At 43.7% G+C, this 25,639-nt stretch overlaps 1 protein-coding gene across 13 annotated transcripts in view; it reads left to right on the plus strand.

Moving 5' to 3' along the window:
* The window catches only part of PARD3 (par-3 family cell polarity regulator), a 557,182-nt gene extending 534,372 nt beyond the window's left edge, over positions 1-22,810 (plus strand). For all 13 annotated transcript variants that reach the window (XM_061126148.1, XM_061126154.1, XM_061126151.1 and 10 more), the window contains 3 exons: positions 4,549-4,669; positions 14,291-14,418; positions 20,764-22,810. In XM_061126148.1, the coding sequence (XP_060982131.1) occupies positions 4,549-4,669; positions 14,291-14,418; positions 20,764-21,160 (646 nt within the window). In that variant the 3' untranslated portion in view covers positions 21,161-22,810. The remainder of the gene's footprint in view (positions 1-4,548; positions 4,670-14,290; positions 14,419-20,763) is intronic.
* The last annotated feature ends 2,829 nt before the right edge of the window (positions 22,811-25,639 follow it).

Genomic DNA, 25,639 nt, shown 5'->3' on the forward strand with positions numbered 1-25,639 from the left:
AGCTCCAAAACTTTGGTCATCTGACATGAGAAGACCCTGATGCTGGGAAAATTGAAGGCAAAAGGAGAAGAGAGTGGTAGAGGATGACATGGTTGGATAACATCATCGACTCAACGGACTTGAGTTTAAGCAAACTCCGGGAGATACAGAAGGACGGGGAAGCCTGGCATGCTGCTGTCCATGGAGTCACAGAATCGGACACAACTTAGTAACTGAACAACAACAAATGAAGCCTGCAGGCATAGTTTTCAAAGCACTTGCAGTGCTTTCAAATGTATGCAGATTCCTGGGCCTGCAGTGGATGGATTGATTGGCTCAGAATATCTCAAGGTGAGTCTTAATCAGCATTTTTAAACAAGAATTCTGGATGATGAGATTCATATACCAGACGTGTGTAGTGGTGAGAGCCATGGTTATGAAGTTTTTTCCTCATTCAGGGCACGTAAGAAGACGGCTGGAGTACATACGCCTGTGCCGCATGGGTGGAGGATGGGCTCTGATGCTTATCTACAAATGGGATTGTGGCTGCAGTTGGCATGGATTGGTGTTTTCAGCTACTTTCATTTGTGAAGCACATTGCAGGAGTCCAATCTTAAGGTTTTAAGGCTTAGCACTCTGTGATCTACCTCTGATAGAAAGGGTACATCCCCATGGTAATTGAATGGGAAAGATCTGAGTTCCGTCTAAGTCAAGGTTAGGTTGTACATGTGGTTTAGGGATCTCTATAGTGTCTGATCCAATGTACGCTTTCTTGATTCTGTTAGAATCTTCATTTAGTTTAAGATACACACGCCCATTCCCTCACACACACACACACACACACACACATACATACATGTGTGTGTGCACGTGTATAAACACCAACATGCTAAATGCTAGTGTTGAATGTAAACTATGTGGATTTTTTTGCACAAAAAGCATCTTTGATTCCTCTCCTTATGAGGGGGAATCAATTATAATTGATTGACTGATTGACTCCTCATAAAGAGTTTTATTGTTTTACTCACCCACCTGATTGACTTAGGTGATATCTTTATTATATTCCTCACCAAAAAGTAATAATAATGAGCAACTTTAAGTTGGCAATGAACCCAAATGTAAGTTGATTGGGGTCTTCAGGAACTCATCACTAATGCTAATAAGCATTTCAAATTTCCTTTGGCCTTCTTGGCAGAAGAGGTAACCAAAAACTTTAGAAATCCAGGTGTGAGCTATTGACACTTAGGACCTGCCCCAAGAGGCAGAGCTGAGCAGTTGCAGTGTTACATCTCTGGAAGCCAGGGTCTCACCTGCAGGCTGCCTGCTGCTATCGCCCAAGGCTGCTTAATGGGCTCCCAGTCTTTGAGAACCTCCATCCGTCAGGAAACTGCTGCAGCCTTCAACCCCCAGGTGCTTTGCTAGTCTCGGGCAGGTCAGTCTGCTTCTTCTAGAGCATAAGAAGAAAGGAAGCGAGGAAAAGAGAGTGAAACAGTGTCTCGCCAGCAGCTCAGATTTGGAAATAAGGTTGGAAATGACTTCCAGGACTTGTCTTATCCTATGAGAAACATGAAGGTCACTAGAATTGAACATTAAGGACCCTGGGTCCACTTCCCTTGTTGGGAGACTGTATGTTCAAGTAATCACAAATAGTAAGAAGAGGTCTGTTTTCACCAATGGCTTGGACTTCACGGACCTAATAATTATGAGGTTAAAACTGTGCTACATGAAAATAAATAATAGGAAAATATTTCTACTTGGACTTGTAAAGTACTTCATCAGTCAAGCCTCCTAAATCCCTCTACTAAAAACTGTGAAGTTGGACTTCTCTGACAGTACAGTGGATGGGAATCCACCAGCCAATAAAGGGGGCATGGGTTTGATCGCTAATCCAGGAAGATTCCACATCCTGCAGGCCACTTAAGCCCATGTGCCGGAACTTCTGAGCCCACACTAGGGACTGCGAACCGCAACTACTGAGGCCCTGTGCTGCAATTACTGAAGCCCATGTGCCTAGAGCCTCTGCTCCACAATGAGAGAAGTCACCACAAAGAAAAGCCTGCACACCCACAACAAAGAGTAGCCCCCACTAACCACAACTAAAGAAAGCCCGTGCACAGCATTGAAGACCCAGTACAGTCAAAAAGAAAGAACGAAAGGTCATTAGAGGAACACTTAGGGAATTCTCTGGCAGTCCAGTAGTTAGGACTCCCCCTTTCCATGGCAGGGGAACTGTGTTCGATCCCTGTTTGGGGAACTAACATTCTACAAACCGAGCTACCTGGTCAAAAAGAAAAAAAAGCTGTAAAGTTAGCCAGGAACAAAAGAGAGTCACAGCTGGAAAGAGGGAGTGAGATGAATGAATGTTGACTCTCCTAGCTGTTGTCTGAGGAATGTACACACCTGCCTATACCATCACTGTTTCCCATGGAGAGTGAGGAGCTCTGTGGTTTGGGCATTACACTGCGAAAATGTGTCTGCTGGGATAAGATAAGATGCTGTATATGTGACTTAAAAGCCTGCCAGGCTGCCAGGCTCAAGAGTATGGAGGGGAAGTCTGAAGCAGTGGAAGGATGCATCATGTGTCAAGTCGTACATCCTACAGACGCATTAACTTTCCATGTCCTCCAGCTGATCAATCCCAAAGATTTGTCAGAAGAGAAACAAAGGGAAAACGAGTTTTCATTGATGGGAAAATCATCAAATTGAATGTGTCAACTGGCTATTTCAAAAACTCTCATGAAATTAATAGAAATGTGAAGGTGGTAGGAACCCACCCAGGAGATGAAGTGAAGAGAGGCAATCCTGTCTTCTTAAAAGGTGTTCATGTTATGGTCCTCAATGTGATCATTTCAGTTTGAGATTTTCAAACCTTTAGAGTCCCTCAAAATTTGTGAAATAATACAAAGACATATGTTAGTTTGAGAATTTTATGGTCTCTTCTCTGACACGTTCTCTTTCCAGGCCACCCCTCACAAATGCCATTACCCAGGAGCTGTGTGGCCAAGAGAAGTCAGATCTGCCCTAAGTAACCAGGGCAACGTGTGTTCCATGAAGGGACCCATCCTTCTGTTGGCCGACAGCTTCCCATTCTGCCAGCAACTTGGAGGGTATATGTGATAAATATAAGACTTGGTTCTTGTCCTCAAGAAATCTAAAGTTTCATTGGAAAACTGTGTACCAAATGTGCTTGAGTAGCTGTCCGGATTGGATGTGATTTTGTGCTAAGGGAATGGAATCGACCAAAAGCACCGTGAGATTTAAGATTGATTTGTGCATACTCAGTCACTTCAGCCATGTTCAATTTTTTGCAACCCTGAACTCCAATAATTTGGCCACCTGATGCAAAGAGCTGACTCATTGGAAAAGACCCTGATGCTGGGAAAGATTGGGGGCAGGAGGAGAAGGGGACGACAGAGGATGAGATGGTTGGATGGCATCACCGACTCAATGGACATGGGTTTGGGTGGACTCTGGGAGTTGGTGATGGACAGGGAGGCCTGGCGTGATGCGATTCATGGGGTCGCCAAGAGTCGGACACGACTGAGCGACTGAACTGAATGGACTGTAGGGTCCCCGACAGGCTCCACTGTCCGAGGGATTCTCCAGGCAAGAATGCTGGAGTGGGTTGCCATGCTCCGCTCCAGGGGATCTGCCTGACCTAGGGATCGAACCTTGTTCTTCTGCACTGCAGGCAGATTCTTCTCTGTCTGAGAGTGGCTAGAAAATTCTGAATTCTAGTCTCAGCTTTCCCTACTGGCCAGGGAAAGACTGGAAACAAGTTACTTATCTTCTCTGAATGGCAGTTTATATCTGTGTGTGTGTGTGTGTGTGTGTGTGTCTGTGTGTGTGAAATAACTACTTTCTGCACCTATCTTATAAGCTTTCTGTGAGGATAAAACAGAATTCAAAGTTATCAAAATGAAGGCAACAATATTATTAACTTATTGATTCAACTACCACTTGAAGTTGTTTTTAAACTGTCTTTTGTTTATGCTGTGAGTGTGAGCTTTTGTGTTTAGACCTCTGATAACTCATAAATAAGAACATCATATAATGGCATTATGTAAATAATACTGCATGTTTGTGAGGCTATAAGGTATGGGATTGTCTCACTTGCTTGTTACAACTGTGATATTTGGAGCAGAAGGAATTCTTATGTGCACTTTCTGTAAACACAGAAGCCACAGCCCAGAGGCACTGTGTCTTATTCCAAGAAGGCAGAGGACCTTGGTATTTATGATTTTTCACGCAGTGTCCTTTCTAAACTATTGTTGTTGCCAACACCTTCCCAGATTACAGAGAGGAAATGAGGCTTTTACAGAGCTGCGTAGAAAAGGAATGTCTAAAAATACTGCTCACCGTCTTGAATATCTGCCTGAAATCACCTCCATAAGTCTTAATCATAAGAACAAAATGAACACATATTTGAAATGCCTAGATATGGTCTTAAAATTTCACTTCCTCCCAAACAGCACCATTTCACAGCAAGCTGCCATTTTTTCCCTAGTAACTGCCATCCACAGATTGTATTTCTGAAGAGTGTTCATTGTTGCCCATTTTGTCTTTCAGCAACAGATCAACTCCTAGCAACCATGATCGGATACAGCGTCTCCGGCAAGAATTTCAGCAAGCGAAACAGGATGAAGACGTGGAGGATCGGCGACGTACCTATAGCTTTGAACAACCCTGGGTGAGTGTCTGGTGCCTCTACACAGTTGTAGGAAGTCCTACAACTTCCCTGCGGTAAAAGCCATTAATAGCTGTGACCTCAGACCTTTACAAAACGAGACGAGATGGAGCCAAATTCCTTTGACCTTTAGCATATTGACCTTTTTCCTCATTTCCTTCTGGGTTTCATCATTGCTAATTTCATTTTATATCTTGTTGCACCATCTGTCCATTGCATAATAGGTTTCGTTTGCCTGATGACAAGACAGCAGGAATATTCTGACTCGCAACTATGCCTTTTTTAAAGTTTACTAAATATTTTCTGTATACATTTTTCTGAGAATCAGAGCCTAAATAAATTAGTTCTCTGTATCTATGGTGTATCTACTCTGCACAAAGTACAGTATTTAGAAATTCTTGATTAGCCCCCATCCCCTATGTGTATTTGTTGAACCCCTACTGTGTATCTGCCTGTAGCTCAATTCCATTTCTTCTTCCCAAAGCCTCCAGAGTGGTCTTTCTACAGCAAAGTTTTTGAATGGGCTTCTCAATGCCCCCAAGATAAGTCCAGATTCCATAGTGTGGCAGGCTAATTAATCCTCCCCAATCCAGCCCCAGACTTGAGCTCTGATCTTGTGTTTTGTCTTAGAGATGATAGCCCATGTGCAGATGGGAGGTGTTGAAGCAGATTTGGGGGTTCAAGGTTGATGGGAATTGTGAAGACTCCTTGAAAACTTGAGGGAGAGAATCAATTGGAAATGAGTAAATAGGCTGCTGGAGGCAGGAAAATCTAGCTGAAGTAACGTATTAGTTAAGTCTAGTCCACATGGTGGTAGCATCATAGCCAACAACCCTTAAAGGGCTGGGAATAGGAAAATAATTATTTTTTAATTTATTTTATTGAAGTAGAGTTGATTTACAGTGTTATGTTCATTTCTGCTCTACAGCAAATTATTCAGTTATACATTCTTTTAATATTCTTTTCTATTATGGCTTATCACAGGATATTGAATAGAGTTCAATGTACTAGGACCTTGTTATTTAGAAAAATAATTTTTTAGATTAATTCCATGATGAGGAATGGCAAGACAGACATGGCAGAAAGTCAAGGAAGGCGAGCCTGGGGAGGATGCTGGTGAAGCGCTGCCCCATCTGGACAGGTGGTCAGTGAAGCTCAGGGAGGTGTTACCCTGATAGCCCGGGAGGATTCTGGAGTTGGGGTGGGGTATCAGTAGTCTAGGATTATGAAGCCTAGGAGGCTGTGGTCCAAAGAGTGTGTTTTTGGAGTCTTGGAACATCTGGAGGGTGTTGGGATCAAAGGTGTCCCATCCATGCATGTAAACTCCTAAAGCACAGCAGTGATTAGGGTCCCAAAAGTGAATAAGTTCAGTTCACTGTGTCGGGAATATGATTACACTCAACATTTGGGAGAATGAGAAAAGGCTGGCATAGAACTGAGTGTGGTCACATCGTAGGGAAGGAGAGACGAAGACGGGAAGATGGTAGGAGCTTTCCACGCTAGTTGGAAAGTCTGAATGTGGATGGTATCGAACAGAACGCTGGCCCACTAGCCAGGTCAGAAAATAATTTTAATGTTTTTCTCCAGGCATCAGTTTTCTTATCTGTAAACCAAGGGGATTAGAGTAGCTGATTGAGTGTCACTTACTAAACCTTTTGTTAGAATAAACATTTAAAATGAAGCTGGGTGTGTAAAGCAGATATCAGTAGAGCTCCTCAGGTTGCATACAGAGGTCTCCATGGACCCAGGTGACTGCAGCCGTGGTTCAGAGCTTCTCCAAATGTGATCCATGGACCATCTGTGAGAAGCACTGCTCCAGAGTTTAGATCATTGCTGAGGTCCTCTTTGGACCTAAAATCCAGCATGGTTAGTACACTCCACACAAAGCCAGAAACCCAGAAACCCTAGACATTATGATCTGGAATCTGGTGATCAAGTTGGAGTTTGTAGATGGTTCGTTTTGTACATGAAAGAAGGGAAAATTGGAGAAGTCATCCCAGTTTGAAGAACCTTACCTTGGTATAGGTGAGGAAGATGAGGGCCTTAGAAGAGACAATATGTGAACTGCATCCTGGAAGAAATCAATGGTAGCTGATATAAGAGGTTATAAAACACGTAAACACCTATGAAAATCTAATTGTCCTCTGCAACAATATCACTATTAATAATATGTAGTTTATTTTCCTAGATGGTGAGTAAAATGAGTCATTCCCATGTAGCAACAGGATGGAATTATGTTCATTTACTTCTATTGTTGGGCTTAATGACTCAACCTAGTCCTGTTAGGCTTCTTAAAGCAGACCTCTTTGTGTTGTGGGATAAACATCCTTAACTATGTATGTTTTCACAAATGTGCTGAAAGGAAGAATGAGGCCAGTGCAACCTGAAGGGATAGGCATGTGGAAATGGTTCTCACACCCCCAGCTCTATTAGAGCTGTAACCCAGCAGGGGCAGCGTTGTGCCATTTTACTTTACCTGGGCATGTGAATTTCCAAGCAGCATGTTTTATTCTAAAATTAATTATTTAACTCATCAAATTTCTTGAGTGTTCATTATGTTCTGTTTATTATTATGTTTGGCTCGGGAAAACAAAGAAAGAAAGCCCTTAGAATCCTAGAATTGAGTTGATACAAAAAAAGGAATGCTGCATGCAGTCTTGGTAGGGAAAAGCAGGGACATTTGAACACAAGGAAACCACACCCAAATTAGTTGTGGCTGTGCACGAAAAGCTTGAAGGAACACATCTTTGAAGTTGGAAGATATTTCAAATATATAACTTTGAGAAACAGAGGAGCCCACCTTTGGGACCTAAAATTAATTGGAATTATTTCTGGATAGTAACATCATGTCCACATGCAAGCTCTACACGTTTGTTGGAAGCGAAATAAGCATTTCCTACTCCTTAGCTCTAGAAGTTTTGTACTGAGAGATGTGGCAACAATTTGGTACCCATTTGATATCTTTGTAAGTTTTCTTTTTAATGTAGGACATGAACATTTTGGCATATATTTCTATGTTGCCTATTGAATATAAGCAATCATGTTAGAAATCTGAGACTATCTTATACATTAAGAAACTCAACTACTGAAGTTCATAGACCAAATTATTGTGTATCAAAAGTGCCATAGCAACTTCAGATGGACCACTTGGCTTGGCTCAATAGGGTCTTTTCCTATTGAGCAGGGAATTATTTGGATGACAGGCTGATTACCTTGGGAATGGAATAATTTCCTAAATTGTGGGTCAAAAGTTGACTTTTTATTTATTTATTTTTCATTTTCAAACAGTTGGGATCTTGCTGGGTATTCCCCATTCTATAGATCAGGTAAATGAGCTTCAAGTGACTGTAATTCTATATAGTGTGTTAATTTTCATACCAATTCTCGTTGTTGCCTTAGGAAGAGCTGCTCAGTTGTTCAGAATGTAGCTTGGTCTATGGTGTTTATTATCTGTTTTACAAAAAGAGTTTTGAGTATTTTGGACTGTTTATTCTCTTCTCATATATATTCTGACCTTGAAAGATCACTGTATTTGGAAAAGATGAAACCATGATCTCACCTATTGGAACTGTTTGTAATCATTTTAGTGTTAAGGAACCATAAGCACATCTTCAAACTGTGGGTACAACTTAGACCATATTAGCTGAAATTGTCCTGCTTGTTGGAAATGCCCACACGTGCAGTGCAGTCAGATGTATCATACAGAAGAATACCCAAGCCAAAGACTTCACATACAGAGAGAGATGCTACAGAAAATTCCTCCAAGTGGTCCTTTTTAACTCTTCCATTTTTCAAAATGTTCTTTTGACTCTAGCAGCACAGAGTGCACCTGTTCCCAGGCTTTTGTTCAAAATAACATTTGGGCTGGAGGGCACTGATTTTTGGCACAAAAGGTCTTTAGATGAGCAGAGGCCTAGAAAATTTCCTTAGCTCCATAATTGAAGTGAGTTATCTCCCAAGTTGAGTAAAAGAAGAAGAAGCAGGAAAAGCAACTTCTTCCCCACGTAGTGCCAGGTGCAGCATAAATAAAGCAGCAAGTTGCTTTAAATCTTTCTTAAGATAATGGAACAATAGCTGAGGTTAGGGTTATTATCACAGAGCTCAGATATGGACAGGACTTAGTGTGTTGCTTTTAAAAGAATTAAATTGCAGGCTGCAGACCTAAGTACAGTATGCTGTTAAAACTTTGCAGATACCTGACTGTTGCCCACAAGCAGACTCACTGACTGAGACGGGTGATGGATGGGATAATGGAGCCTTTAATAGCTCTATTGCTAAATCCTTTCCATCCTGGGTGGGTAGGGGCTGAAAGTAGTTTAGTCCTTCAGATAGAAAATTGATCCTCCACAATGTGAAAATCCTCTTCTCCCCCAAGCTTTCTTCCTAGCTGTCTGTCCTTAAATAAAACAAAAGCTGCTCCTTTCTTCATTTTCCTACTTTGGACTTTTGATTTTAAAGAAACTTCTATTTTAAGTGTTTATTTATTCATTTGGCCGTGCCAGGTCTTAGTTGCAGCACTTGGGATCTTCCGTCTTTGTTGCAGCATGCAGGGTCATTAGTTGGTGGCCTGTGGGATCTAGTTCCCTGACCAGAGATTCAGTCCAGGACCCCTGTATTGGGTGCACAGAGTTTTAGTCACTAGACCATCAGGGCAGTCCCTACCTTGGACTTTTATTGGCTCCTCTTAACATTTTAGTGTCTCACCTGCTTTAATTAGAGGGCTGGTCAGACTGCACAGCCATCCTACACCCCTAGACTGCCTTCCCTGGACCGGGGGAGTTTGAGGAAATGATGGTTCTTTTTTGTCTTCCTCTTTCTTAAGACTTTAAAGGCGTCTGCTGTCATCCCCTTCTAGTGGACCTCCACGCCTGGACTCAGGAAATTCCTTCTTGGTTGACAGTCTTACTGTGTGGCGTTTCCAGTTCACATTGGGTGGCCATCACCTCCCTTGGAAATCCACCTGGAGGGAGCCATTCTTGCAGCAAAGGGGTGCCCTGGAGCCGTGGAAGGGTGCCCCTGCGCTGCTGCAGAGCAGCCCTCTTTCTTGGAGTCCCATGACCCAAGGGCTGTAGTACCCAAGGAGCCCTCTGGTGGAGAAGTGCGTGAGGCTGCCTGCCTCCCATCAGCAACGCTGGAGGGCTGCTCCTTTATTTTCAACCTATCTGCTGATTCAGACGGGAAACCAGACCCCCAGCCCTGGTTGGGAAAGATGAGAAGAAGACAAATAGTGTGTTAAGACCAAAACACATATTTATAAAATCTTGATGAGGGAAATTGGTATGCACTGCCATTTTTCAGCCATTACTCACATCATTAGTAGCAATTAAGCTTTTCAACATTCAGAACCCACAGAGTTCAATCGATAGCTGTGTCAGTACAGTGTGTGATGGGTAGAGGGGAGGAGGGCTGGGAAGATAGGATCCAGAGACAAAAGTTAACTTTGTTTGGCTTAGAAGTTGGCAATTAAGTCCACAATAGAAAATCATTTACCAATGTTAGCAATGGCCACTTTTAAACAGAGTCAAAAACTTACACCCTTAACATGATTCGGTAACCTTTTGTTATCAGAACATGGAATTCATACTAGGATCACAGTATATTTGAATGCTAAAATGAGAACTTTAAATCTCAAGGGATATCATTGTTCTTTGTGTTATCATTGTCATCTTCATTGTCCTCATCATCTTCATCACAGGTTTTCATCCAAAGCACACAGACTTTTTGTATTTTATTTTTGCTTTCTCTCCATGCCCTGGACATATGTGAAAATTTGAAAAAAAAAAAGTTTTTTAATAACTGCTTTACAATATTGTGTTAGTTTCTGCCGTACAACAACATAAATCAGCTCTATGTACACACATACCCTCTCCCACTCCCCACAGCTATCCCTTCTAGGTCACTACAGAACTGAAAATTTTTGTTATTCATAATTTAAGTAGAAAACCCTCCCCCAAATAATCACTTATAAGACTATTACATTTATGTGTATGCATGAACACATACAAAAGCACACGCACATATCCTTACATGCTTTTTCTTATCTATAAGAAGAAAAATTAGTGTATTTAAAAATTATTAAATGCTTTATGTACATGTTAATAGAACTAATGAATTTTATTCATGAGGCACATTTTTTTACATGAAGCTCTAAAAGTCTTATGATATCACCTAGCTCTGATCAGTTCTGAAACTTGTAAGGTGTATATTTATTTTTGTTCTTTCTTTAGTATATTAACAGTTTGGGCTTTGTATTTTTATTTTTCTGTATTGTCTTTTTTAATTTGGAAAAATAAGGATGGTTTTACTTAATGGAGAGAACTGCTGAAGCATTTCTTAATTTACTGAAATAGTACACAGAAGAGACTTTCACATTCTGTTCTACGCTAGTAAGTAATACCGAAATTGTGCAGCTTTCAAAGTTTTATGTAATTTTTTAATGTAATATAAATAGTATCTCTTCATAATCCTGATAAACACCAGTACTTCACAGCTCATTTACAAAAGCAACCTGCATAGTCTTGACTGGTGGTTTTTAAACATGAAGAGAGTCACGTATCTGTGGTTCTCCAGCGTATTGTGTAAGAGATAATCATGTATTTACTTCTGTCTTACAACCTCTATCATTATTATGGCTGTGGCAACCTTGGCTATTTTTTTCCTTAAAAGGTCATTGCTTGTCACCAGTTTCATCACAAACAAGGCCAGGGTTATTTATAATTTGCTGTCTTAAAACAGAGCTGCTGTCTTGTTATCTGGTGAATCTCTAGAATCATCACAATTATGCTTTGCCTGTATGTTTCCCCATACAGACGCTGCTTTGTCATTGTAGTCGCTGTTACTGTTTTATCTGAAATCATGCCCTTCTCGCTGGGGTTACACATAATCTCTTTCTTCATTTCTGTCTTTATTTTTGTGATTTTGGACTCTAGATATTTCTATTTCTGCTGTTTCATTCTATTTGTGCCATTGGGATGGAAACCACAAAACTCCAGTGTCTTAAAGTCAGGGTTCCTGGTGGTAATCCGTTTCCACAATTCACATTTTTATGAGATCTTCATTAAAATCATGAATCCAATTATTTTTGATGCAGCCCAAGTAGAGAACTGGCCAGGACGAACTTCTTTCGCTGTTGCTCTGGGTCCATCATGCACACAATCTCCCTGGAAATCTGTGGCCCAGTCAACTTTCATCCTAAAGATAAGGGTGATTCTTTCTAATAACCTGAAGAGAGAGAGTAAAATATTAATAGCAAGGCTGGGGTGTGTATTTCATCAGAGTGAAGCAAACAATGAAATCTGTCAGTTTGCTGATTCCAGACTCCTTCCCTCATTCTAAGTTTTCAGGTCCCACCTGATGATAATTTCATTACTGGGATTCATCCAGATGCACTGAGATATGCCACTGATAAGGTTGGAGGTGAACAGTCCCAGAAAACACAAAGCCCTTCAACTTTTTTTCTTCCCTCCATCAGTATCAAATTTTCAGGCCTCTGGGAGAAGCAACTTAAAAATACACCTGAAATTTCTACAAGACCTTGCATTTTCTTTTCACAACTCCACAAGCAGCATGTCACAGAACAGCATGAGCTTGAAAAGCTGGTTAGTAAATCTTGCAGCAGAATGCCAGGTCTTTCAAGACTATTTGACACTTGTGTGTAGCTTAGACTGAGTGTAAAGGAAACGAAAATGGGGTTCTTTTTGAAGGCATATTTTCTTGCTTCACTTTTCCTGTCCATTGGCGCTTTCCCGGACTCCCTACCAACAACAGATCACCCCAGCACTGTTCTGGGCCAGCCTTGTCCAGGGTCATGGAAGGAACTGTTTGTCTCCTTAATGTTGTTGACGAACAATTGCTTCATGCTTTGTTTGCATAAGCAGAACTCATTCAGCAACATGTTTTCTTTACTGAAGGCACCATGGATGTTATTTGAACCGTGTTCTGGAGTGGGTCTCTGAACACACATTTGTTCCAATGTGTGTGGTTATAAACATCCACTAGGAGAGACTGGGGTATCGTAAAGTCTAATCTCTTCACATATTATTTTGGTATCGGGATATTTTTAATATGCTCGCTGACGGTGCCCATATGCTTTGAAATTTTGTCCTGCACATTGCTTCATTATTGCTTACCAACAAATGGGATGTGCTGGCCAGGCAGAAAGGGGACAATAGAGGTTACTGCCTTTCTCTTTGCACAAAAGCCACCAAAGGAACCACTCTTTAAGGAACAAGCCTACGTGTTATCTTTCTAGGCTCCAAATGAGTGCTGAGACTCATATTATTTTAGAAAGTGATTATCGAGTCCAAGTCTGCTATTGGCTTTCAGCTCTAAAAAAAAAAAAAAAAAAAAAAAATCAATTAACTTGTTTATCACAGAAATTCTTTGTTTGAAATAAGCCTGTTGCACAATGTTGCATAACTCAAAGGGAACTGAGGTTGGTGAGTGCCAAAAAGGGTTACTTAAGAGTGCGTGCCATTGATGGCTATGATCAACCTTTGTCGGGTGTTTGTAAAGCTAGAGGCATCGTTGCCTATTGTGAGTGGAGCTGCTTTCAAAATGCTAGATCGTAAAGGTGAGCTCAGAGCCATTGGTTAGAAGCTAAAGCACGCGCAATGGCCCAGCACCATACACTCCCCCAGTATCTGGTTCCGGTCAGCGGCAGCTATCAGCAGACGACCTGCTGCATGAAGTGTTTAGCCAGAAGGATTGACTGTTTCTCTGTAGCATATAATTAACCTGGGTAACAATGCCATTTCTTAATAACTAAGGCAAAGTGTATTATTTCACAACCAATCCCAGGAGCTATTAGCTTGCAGGTTTATTCTTTGGACAAGCTATTCTGTTCACATGTGGCTACCACGGTGGATTAGAAGACCTGTATATGGTGAACTGTGCCTAGTTTCAGCTAATCTCAGTTCAAAATTTAACTGTCGTTCTTTAACAAAAGGAAAATCAGCCACATTGCATCCTACTGCTAGACTAAGATGCGTAACTACTGAAAGCTTCACCAGCATGGCCAACCTTCCAGGGTACAGCCTGGGACTTTCCCACTGTTGTGAATTATTGAAGCAAATGTTTATATTTTTGGCACCTTTAAAATTGGGCTATAGTTGCTCTATGGTGCTGCATTAGTTTCTGTGGTACAGGCAGTGAGTCAGCCATGTGTATACATATGTCCCCTCCCTCCTGGCTCCCTTCCCCGCCTCATCCTGCCCCTCCAGGTCATCACAGGGCTTAGAGCTGTGCCCCTTGTGCGGCACGGCAGCTTCCCACAAACTACCCTAGTCTTCCGAGCAGGGTTGCTGCCCTGTGTTTGCTGTCTATGCAAGGGATGTAAACTAGCGTCTAATGTCTGTATTTACCAAGCCTCACTAGGCAGACTAGAAAGGTGGATCTCCCGATTTTAAACCATCCTAAGGCCGTAATTAAAATTTAGGGTGATGGGGTATTTGGGGCTGACAAGACCAAAAAGGGTGCCTCTTGAGAAAGCTGCACCTGATTTTTAGAAAACTCACGGAAGTCACATGTTGTTTCCACGCCAGTCTCCGAGAACCGAAACAGTCACCGAGCCCCGCGCTGTGCGGAGCTCCTTTCCCGTGACCTGTGCTGTGTTCCCTCCTGCAGCCCAGCTCCAGGCCGGCAGCGCAGAGCGGGCGGCACTCGGTGTCGGTGGAGGTGCAGATGCAGCGGCAGCGGCAGGAGGAGCGCGAGAGCTTCCAGCAGGCCCAGCGCCAGTACAGCTCGCTGCCCCGGTACGAGCCCCACCCCAGCCCCCGCGCCCCGTCCCTGTCCCCTGGGAACTGCCCCCTGCCCAATGCACTGGCTTTTCCACCTCCGAGGAGCCGCTCTTCAGTGGTGGGAACCGTGGCTTACCTGGCCGGGGGACCAGGCAGGAAGGCGTTTCAGGAGATGCCAGCATCCCCAGCTGACAGCTCCCTCCTGGGAAGTGAAGTGACCTGCTCCCCACAAAGTCGGGGCTTAGGGGGTCAGACCTGGGATCTGGTGTTTGTTCTGCGACCTCCCGTGGGGCCGGAGACAGATTCCTCCGCTGAGAAATGGAAAGAGAACTTTTACTTTGCAGGGCTCAGGGGTAACTAGCATAAATGGACCTCGTAAATCTAGAGTTCTCCAAAAGGACAGGTGTAACTAGCATAAAAGCTCAAGGGGCTGTGGTCTTCTTGGCCAAATGTTCGGCTTCCTGTATTTTAGTTGTGTTTGAGATTATTTTTTAAGGGATGGGGGAGAGCTCTCATAAAGTGTGTGAGAAGAAGTGAGAAGAGAAATGTCCAGAGGACTGGGGAAGGGTAGGAGGAGGGACGGGGGTGGGAGGGCCTGGCGGGAAGATGGGAGGAGACCCGGGGCTCCGTCCTTGGGAAGAGGACGAGAGAGAAGCAGGTGCATCCACCGGGTCTCCCCTGCTCACCTTCCAAAGCTGTTCGGCCCTCCAGGCTGATCCTTTTGTGCTGGTGCACCCCTCTGCGTGTCCGCTGCTGACCCTCTCCTGCACCCCACCCCATGCCTCCCTCCCACGTCTCCTCTGAAGCACCTGTGATTCCACAGCCCTGAGGCTTGCTGCCGCGGGACCACTGCCGTCAGTCAGTGATCCCCTAAGAACCAGAACTTGCCCTTTGATCAACTGCAGCTCCCTTCTGTTTAGCCATTTCACTCTGTGCGGATAGGAGAAAAGTAGACACCTTAAAAAGAAAGAATGCCGTGAGTTTAGGTGTGCGGGGCTGGTCAACTTCTACACCCGCTTCACTCCTTTTAGAGAGTACAGGTGTGTGCGGGTGGGGGGTGGGTGTGGTAATTTGCATATAACTTTTACAGTTAAGTCCTCTACATACAAATCTTCAAGTTGTGCAAAGATGCAAACATGTGTTCCATCAACGATAGGCTTGAGTGAAACTGCAGCTTGCCCTCCATCTCCTGTTGCTGATGACCCTTCAGCTCTACCATCTCCCACCTCCTCTCCCTCCTCCCATCAATAACTTCTTGCCTGTTCACTCCATGCCAGCCCCTGTGTACCAGCTGTTGTACTAAGCTACTGTACTTTTCAAGGTACTGTACCGTAAGATTTAAAATGATTTCTTTATTTTGTGTGTGTGTGTTTTTTTAATATATTATTTATGTGAAAAGTATTATAAACCTATTCCAGTACAGCACTATAGGGCCAATTGTGTTAGCGGAGTACCTAGGCTTACTTTGTTGAACTTACGAACTAATTGGACTCGTGAACACGCTCTCAGAACGGAACCCGTTTGTATGTAGGGGACTTACTGTAGTCAGCCCTCCATATCCATGGTTCCATCCGTGGCTACTCTGTATCCTCAGATTCAACCAACCACAGACATGTTGTCCTTAGGTATCCATTATTGGAAAATATCCACGTATAAGTGGACTAATGCAGTTGAACACACACAGTTCAAAGGTCAACCATAACTCCTCCATGTGCACCTCTGATTGAGGAAATTAGAAACTCGGGGTCTTGCAGGCAGCTTGGTTCCTTACAGAGCCACCTCACTCAGCTAGGGGCTGGAGGGAGGTTGAGGGGGGCTGTGACCTTCATGAACTAGAAGCAAATCCCAGTTTCTGACATGTGATATTTTTCAAAGACACTTGACCTCTGCTCTTTGGATATGGACAATTGACAGAGTTTGGTCTAAACAAGTCGCCGTGGCATTTGATACCAAAAAGATTTCACACACACACGCAGAGTTCAGTTGCAAAGTGGAGCATAAAAGAAAACAAATGGTCAGGACTTGGGATCAGGCACACTAGATGAGGTGGTTTGAATTAGAGGGCTATGTACGCGCCAGAGGGGTTTGTAAAGTCTTGCCGTGATTAGGGAAACCTATAGGCTGAATTCAGGTTCCGCTGTGAAATGTCAGTGAGAAACACTAGCCAGGTGGTAACATGAGATCAGTGGGGAAAGGAGACCTGAGCGGCCCAACACTCAATTCTTAACTGGAAGCGGATTTTTTTTTTTTAATTCCTAAATTAGTTTTTTCTGTTTTACTCTCTTTTTTCAAATCCTTTTTAAAATTTCTAGCTTTATTCCTTAGTATCCAAAGTGTTATAAAGTGTTAGTCGCTCAGTCATGTCCGACTCTATGCAACCGCCTGTACTATAGCCCACCAGGCTCCTCTGTCCACGAAATTCTCCAGGTTGAGAATACTGGAGGGGATTGCCATTTCCTTCTGCAGGGGATCTTCCTAACCCAAGGATCGAACCCAGGTCTCCTGCACTGCAGGCAGGTTCTTCACAGTCTGAGCTACCATAGAAGTTCTAGTATCCAAAAGGCAGTTCTAAATCTGAGCAGTAGAAGTAGGTTGGGTCATAGTCACTGATAAAAAAGTGTGTTCAAGACCCTTTGTCCCACCGTCTGTTTCCTCTCCATGTTTCCCCCTGCCATTGGTGGCTTCTTGCTCATCCGCCTTGCTTCCTGGTTATGTCTCCATGCCCTGACTCAGTCTCCCCACCAGGCCCATTTATTACGTGTCTCCACTGTTTGTCACCTTGCCAGCCCAGGTCTGTCTGTCTTCATCCTTCTGTGTCCTCCTCAATGTGATGCCTGACAGCTTTCCTCAGGTGCGGGAGCTTTTCTGGGTGTCCTCTACGTGAGGGTGGTCTTCAGACATAATCACTAAGAGGCAATTATTACTAAACCAGGGTGTGGTTTTTGGGTGGCCTCAGGCGTCTCCAGCGAGCTCATTCCAGGACCCAACAAACCTGTGTGTTGGTTGTAAAGGGATTCACTGGGAGGAATGATGCTTTGTTGCTCCCGTGTTATTGGTAGCCTTTGAGCAACCCTGGGACAGTGGAAGGCTTGCTTCTGATTCTCACTCTGGGACGTGTTTGTGAGTTGCTTCTCCGAGTGAATGTTCTCCAGTTTGTCTTTGATGCCTTTCTTTGTTCCTTGATCTCTACCAACCCTTCCATCCCAAAGGACAAAATGGTAATCTTTTTGTTTATTTTTTTTCCTTGGTCAGAAAGATGCTCGCCCAAAACTCAGAGCCTAATCATTGGAGGCAAAGTCACTGATTGATCACCCATGACCTGCATATGCTACACTTTTGTGAGCATTTTACAGATGTGATTTTTTTTTTTATTTCTCCCCATAATCCTATGAGATTAGAGATTCTGCCTGTTGCATTGATGAAGCCACCTGAGCCCAGAGTAGCCCACCTGAGCCTGAGGCCCTGAGAACCCTGAGGTTCTTAGAGAACCTGAGAACCCTCCCAGGCTCACAGCTGCACGTGCAGACCCAGGGCTGGATCTATGCCCTTGGGGCACCCAGCTGGTCTCCCACGGTGCCTCGTGCCACATCTTCCAGTACGTGGAGGAAACTTACTGTCTGCTGCTTTCTCGTGTTTCTCTACAACCTGCTCATTTCTTGTCCTGTTCTTTAATCAAGAGCTTGCTGATACACTAGCTTCCTTTCCAAGGTAGTGTGTGTATGTATGTACATGTGTCCACACGTACACATCTGTGTGTATGAACTTTCCCCACATGTCTTACTTCAAACCTCTGGGAGGTTTTCTTCCTTCTCTCCAAACTGCTTAATCTGAAGAAAATTTTAGCTACAAGAAATTCTTTTTCCCACGTTCATAATTTCCATCCCAAACAAACTGTTAATGAATTTTCAATGTGTCCTAGTACAAAAAAACTCTGCCTTCCTGGACTGATTCAACTTCTGGTCCATGACCATGTGGAGCAAAGCCTCAGGCTTCGTGCAGCTGGGGACCAGGATGAACAGGGCTAGTGGATCCCCGTGGACCAAGGTTGAAGAAGCTTATCTCCAGTTACCCTTAAATTGATAGCTAACCCATGAAAGAATCCCATGTTGTTGCTGTAACATCAGTAACAAGTTTGTTGTTTTAATTAAAGTTTCATGATTAATATCAAATCCCTTGGTTTCATGCTGGCACTTTCCATCATTCACAGCTCTGAGCAGATTAATTTATGACTCTTTAAGTGGAGATAATCAGTGCTTTAGGCAAATAAACTATTCCATCAAATCTAAGGATTCTTGCCTGAACTGATTGTACCCATGGCCTGATTCCCATTACAAGGATGAATATACTTTAGACTGTTTAATTCATCATTAAACAGTCATTGCCAGAGATGATTCTGAACAGTAGTTCATCTTCCTTATTGAGAATACCCTTGACTACATTTTAGGTCATATGGAAAATGGGCAGATTTCATCCCAAACCATATTGATGGCACGTCTGAATGTTCAGAAATGCAAATGGCTTCATTCCTATGTGGGACCCAATGCTGCATAGACCTTACTTTTCCCCTACCCGAGTCTTTTTGAACACTCTGTCATGTAGTGTGTGTTGATGTGAAAGGCTGAACAATACATACTGTCACCGAATCATTTTTTTATTGATAAATGGAGCAATATATTTTGTTTTATGACTCAATTCTCACTCCCTCTCTTCCATTTTCAAGGCGAAAAAATTAGGGCATGTCTGTCTTTCTGGCACAAAATTGTTTTACTTTATCATAGCCAATCTTATTGTAAATTCATAAAAGCATCTAGAGACCTGATAGTAAATTAAAGATGTTTCGAAACAATAATGCTTCCTGAAAATGATGTGCAACTTTATTGCAGAAAGTATAAGAAGTTGAAATTTCTATAGGTCTCTGATTTATTTCCCCATCTCGGGGTGACAGAATATGAGTGAGTTACTCTGGCCTTGGATGAGGATACTGTGGGCAGAAAATAGTGCTTACTCCTCACACACCCAGGTTCTGCAATCTTGATGAGCGTGTATTCCAGAGGTTGTCAGTTGCTGACATATATAACTCGAAAGCCGGGGCTTTAAGGGACTGCCTGTTGCATTTTTAATCATAGAGGAGTCTAGACTTAAATCTTTCATAACTGAAGTCATATTGTAATCCATTCCATGTACTTCATATTAGCTAGCATCTCTGGCATGAGGGTGGCAGCTGTGTAAAATATTTGTTTGGCTTGTTTAGAATTGAATTGTAATGTTGTAAAGCGAGCAATTATTGCTGGTACAGAAGCTGCCAAATCTCTAATACCCCTATAGAGCATCCTGCCAATGAGTCTAAATTGCAGGATATGTTGTTACCCTAAGCAGAACAGATCACACCCGCCCAGACACAGAAGGAAGACCCTGTTTCTGAGTAGCTGTGGACTCTGTTTGCTGTCTCTCTTGTGCAGCCATTGTCCATGCAGACTTGTCTCAGACTCGAGCTTGCCGGAGTCAGTCACGTTTTCATCCTTCAGCTCCTATCACAATGTCTGAGAATCAGCTGAAGCCAAATACAGTAAATCCCCTTACTGGGAACACATGAATGAATTCCATTCTAAGAGTGCATTTGAAAGTCCCGTTTGTTCGTTAAGTCCAACAAAGTTAGCCCAGGTACCTGACTAACACAATTGGCTATATAGTACCATACTGGAATAAGTTTATAATACTTTTCATACAAATAATACATAAACAACAAACAGAGAAAATAAAACATTTTTACTCTTAGAGTGCAGTACCTTGAAAACTATATTAGTCCAGTACGACAGCTGGCATGGAATGAACAAGCAAGAAGAGTTAGTGACTGGAGGAGGGAGAGGAGGTGGGAGATGGTGGAGCTGAAGGGTCATCGGCAACAGGAGACCGAGGGCCAGCTGCAGTTTCACTCATGCCTGACATTGACGGCACAGGTTCTGGTTCCTTGCTCCATTCAGTTCTATCTACTCTCTTGACAAAACAATCCAGTGATGTCTGCGTACGTCCTGGACTTGGAGTAAAGATACTGTACTACCGTACTCGCTACAGTACTGCTCAGTAAAGTGCATAAAAGCGCAACCACTTACAGAGGGTGCAAGCACATGGCAGTGTACGCGGGACACGGGAACTAACTTACGTGATTGGACCCACGAATGCGCGCTTGCATGTCTGAAAGTTCATGACTTAAGGTTCACATATAGAGGACTCACTGTGATGTTTGTTGAGATGTAGCAATGCTATTCTGGCTCCCACACCACCACCCCCTCATTCTTCCCCTTCGTCTCCCTCCCTCCCCTTTTCCCAACACTCACACTCACCTTGGGCTTTGCTTCCTAGGCAAAGCAGGAAGAACGCCAGCTCTGTCTCCCAGGATTCTTGGGAACAGAACTACCCTCCCGGGGAAGGCTTCCAGAGTGCCAAGGAGAACCCCAGGTACTCGAGCTACCAAGGTTCCCGGAACGGCTATCTGGGCGGGCACGGCTTCAACGCCAGGGTCATGCTGGAGACCCAGGAGCTGCTCCGCCAGGAGCAGAGGCGAAAGGAGCAGCAGATGAAGAAGCAACCTCCGGCCCCCGAGGGGCTCAACAACTATGATTCGTATAAGAAAGTCCAGGACCCCAGTCACATCCCCGCCAAGGGGCCATTCCGGCAGGACGTGCCCCCCTCGCCGTCTCAGGTCGCCAGGCTGAACAGACTCCAGACCCCCGAGAAAGGGAGGCCCTTCTATTCCTGAGCAGGAGCAGAGCGGACGCTTCGTGTCATGCAATAAAGGACACTTTCCTACGAAGACTTGTATTTGGGAGTTTTTTTTTTTTTAACACCCTGGTGGTACTACGGAGTATTTCTGTTGCTGGTATCAGTGCCTTTAAGCAGTGTGGGCAGTTTGATGGAAGGCCTTAATGTCTTTGCCACTGTGTCTCACTTGTCTATTTCATGGAAGAATTTCCCGCCATGTGACAATCACCTGTTCAAGGCATCCTACGCTCCTCATCTCTTGGGCGCTGGGAACCTGGCCCAGCCTCGGAGACCCCGTGGCTTTGTGTTACCGCCCTGTGCAGCTTGTGGCAACAGATCATCCTGAAGTCACAGGTGATGCTGATCCCTTTTTTTTTCCCCTTTGAGCTTCTCAGATGAGGTGACATCTCCACCTCTGGTGGATGAAAGTGGGTGACATACACCAGAAATCGGGGCTCTGTGGTACTTCCCCGCACAGTCATTTTTTAACCCTTTGTGACCAGTATGGTTTCCCTTTTCTTTCTCAGCTCCTTGTAATGGGAATTTCCTTCATCTAAAAGAAGCTAAGCCATATTCCAACACTGTCTGGTTATCAGGGGGGTCCTTTTGTAACTGCCTTATAACTCAGTGTTACCAGTGTTGTGATCATTCTGTCTGCATTTATAAATACCCTCGTGTAGTCAGTCCTGTTCCCTCACGCATGTGTTGAGTCATCACAGCTCTGCGGGGAGAACACGGGAGACGGGCATCAGCCCCAGTGGGGCAGGGGGCCACTCGCCTACCGGCCCGGTGTGTGTCACAACGTGGAGGGGCGATAGCTGGAGAAAGAATTCTCCCAGGATGAGCGTCTGGCCCAGTACCTTCCAGTCATCCTTTTAATTAGTTTTTATTTGATGAGTTGGCAAGAAGGGCATAGCATGGGACAAAGATCAGGCAGACACTCATTTTGGGATTCCAAAATCTCACCTGCTATCTCTGGCTTTTAAAGTCGGTTGGAATCGATGTTTGTCTCTTCATCCACCTGCTCTCCCCCTGCCTGGTGATGCCATCAGGCTTCTAGAGAGTTCTACCATGAAACAGAAAAGGCAAATAAGAGGACAGTCGTCCCACATCCCACAGGACGTTCTGGTGTCCCCAAACAGTGACAACGAAAGATCATCCTTGTGTCACTACATTAACATACGTGTGGGTCATGAGGACCTGGGTTGCTCCCGTCTTTCCATCTTCTCATTTGTTGGTCTGAACATCCTGTTGTAAACCATGGCTGGATTGCTAAAGTGCCTGCGAATCCCGACGTGAAAAAAGCTTGAGATGAAAGCTCAGCATATCGTGTGTTAACAAAAAGAAAAAAAAAAAAGACGTACTGATATGCCTATTTTTTTTTTTTTTTACTGGCACATTGTATTTTTGTGTCCACTTGTTTTTAGAAAATATGTGAGGGGTCCGTCCCTGTACCTGCGTCTCTTTTTTGCATCTCTGTGTAATGGTTCTGTTTGTTCACGGAGCGTGGCGATGTTGAAATGATGTGACCGGTGCAAGCATGGTGACCTCTGATGACAGCGGCTCTTCCTCACAGCCTCCCCTGTGCTGTGAGGAACAGCTTTCCTGTACATACGAGACTTCTAATAAAAGGCATATTTCTTCCTGTTCTCTGTGTTTCTTTAGTATTCCTGTGAAAATTCTCCTAGCTGGGTTTTTTAAAAGTCTATTAGCAGTTGTGATTTTTTTCCCCCCTATATTTAGAGAAAGTTGAAAGTTTCCTCATCTCTATCTGTGCAAACATGGAAATGGATGATTGATTGTTTATTTGAACACCTGAGGAGAGAGGGGACCGGGAAGAGAGAAGGACATAATTAATGAGTCCACTGGAAGGCCTGGGCTGCCCAGAGTAGCTGGGAAATTCTGAATGGAAGGAGCTGATGATACACTGGAATAAATAAAAGAATAATTGTAGAGAGCAATGTGTTAGTAAGAGTTCCACCACTGGCCTTTGCTCTATGGACCATTTAGACAGGCTGAATGTTCTGACTGAGTCCTAGCCATGTATACGTGGAGCTCAGAAAGAAGTCCAAATTCAAGCCCACTTTCAACTGATCCAGTTCTTATTTCCCAAATTACACAACGAGACTTTGCTCTTTCTTCCAGAAGGACGCTAGTTAATATTTGTATGGTGCTTTGAAGACGCAAAGGGTACTAGATCCCCGAGTGGGTCCCTGTCCAAAAGGCAGGCTTTGCAAAGACCTATTCAAAATTCCCTCCCATGGAGGGCCAAGCATCAGCTGGTTGTCATAGCTACCCTCATCTTGACACTAAATCCAAATTCTGTCACCTCAGGATTAGTGACGAGAGGTGTATAGCAAGCCAAGGTGATAGATAACACATCTTTGGTTCTTATATGCCTACAAGGTGTGGGAAAGGAGGAGAGAGAAAGATGGACAGATTTGTTAATTTTCTCACTGACCAGGAGGCCCGCTGCAAATGCCAAAACGCTCAGGTTATTTATCTCAACTGACAGTGAGAAGCAGAACAGGAGAGGCACTAGTGAATGTTACGGGGGCCCAAATCACAGAAGATTTGTAGATTAGCACTGACAATTGGAGCTGCATGGAGAAGAGGAGGAGGAATGGATATGGGTCAGCACAGAAATGAGAATATGCCTATGATGCCATCTTGTCTAAAAATGAACTGGCCTCTACTCCAGGCCATCCCACAAGGACTTGCTGGGACCAGTGGAAGAACATGTTCACAAGAAGTCCTGAGTCTTGAATGGGGGTGAGTGTCAACCTCAAGGCACCCACAAAGCTGAAGATCAAGGTGCAGTCACTCAACAGTTCTTCAAAAAAGATGGTCCCAATGTTACCACCTATCTAAGCCCATTAAGATTATAGAAAGTCTATAAATATGTATGTGTAATTATCCATTATAAAAACAACATTATGTAATGTATGGATAGTCTATATAACCTAGTCATCATACCCACCTCCTCTCCCTGGGGTCAGGTAGACCAACAACAGCTCAGGGGTGCATGCACCCCATTACTGTCAGGCTGCCTCACTAAAAGGAAAGAGATATCAACCCAGGCTTCTCAGGTTTTCTGTCAAGGAAGTCAGATCTATCAATTCTTTTTTTAATCTATCAATTCTGAGTCAGTAAGCCAAATGAATTTTGTTTGTTGAGTGAGAGCCTTTGGTTCTACTGCAAACCCTTTCTGAAAATGAGCAGAAAATAAGCAAAGCTTGCTGACCACCACTTGTCTGAACCATGAGTCACCAGCATAAGTCTGAACAAGAGGCCAGAGGGAAGAAGAGGCCAGGCCCCAGAGGCTGTGACTTATCCCAAAGGGCTTGCATCTCCTGGGCTGCTTCCCTCCTCCTAGAGCTGCCATTAGGAAGTAGAGTGTTTGCGTATACACATGAGAGGTACATGCAGTAAGTGTGAAATGCATACGGAATTCTATATTTAACTGCTTATTTTCATGTGTCACTTATGTCCTTAAAACCTAGTCTTCATCAACTATACTTTAATATAAAATAAAAAGTTAAAAGGAATAGAACTACCATACGATCCAGAAATCCCATTTCTGGCTATTTAGGTTAGGTTAGTTTAGGTTAGGTTTAGTCGCTCAGTCGTGTCCGACTCTTGTGAACCCATGGCCTATAGGCTCCTCTGTCCATGGGATTCTCCAAGACAAGAATACTGGAGTGGTTTGCCATTTTCATCTCCAGGGGAATCTTCCCGACTCAGGGATTGAACCTGGGTCTCCTGCATTGCAGGCAGTGCATGCGTGCTTAGTCGCTTCAGTTGTGTCCAGCTCTTTGTGACCCCATGGACTGTAGCCCACCAGGCTCCTATGTCCATGGGATTCTCCAGGCAAGAATACTGGAGTGGGTTACCAAGCCCTTCTCCAGGGGATCTGCCCGAACCAGGGATTGAACCTGCGTCTCCTGTAGCTCCTGCATTGCAGGCAGATTCTTTACCATCTGAGCCACCATGGAAGCCCACTAGCTATTTAGCCAACAGAAGTGAAATAAACTGCTATTTCAAAAAAGAAAAAAAAATAGCCTCAGTTAGTTAAAGTCCCCAACCAATGAAGACAGCAGTTCCTCTGGTATAATAACAAGAATGCCAGAGTTTTGTTTTAAACACAATGATTGCTGACTCACAACACAGGATATATTTTGTTTTACTAAATTTTAAAGCATAAAGGGGTCACTATAAAAGCAGTGGAACACTAACTTAAAAACATACTAAAGTTGTTGAATCAGGAAACAAAAAAGTCTTGACTCCAGTTAATACCAACCTAAGCTTAAGCAGACAGCAATTTGTTTCTAGCTTGCTTTGCTGATCCTAGTGGAGGAAGTGACTTGAGGTTCCATCACGTTCATCCCATCATAAATGTCCTCCTATGACACCAAGGGCTATAAATTTAAATGTCTATTTAACGGTTCTCTCTCTCTCTCTCTCTTTTTTTTTAACA

This window comes from Dama dama, chromosome 23, assembly GCF_033118175.1.
Source record: "Dama dama isolate Ldn47 chromosome 23, ASM3311817v1, whole genome shotgun sequence".
NCBI lineage: Eukaryota > Metazoa > Chordata > Mammalia > Artiodactyla > Cervidae > Dama > Dama dama.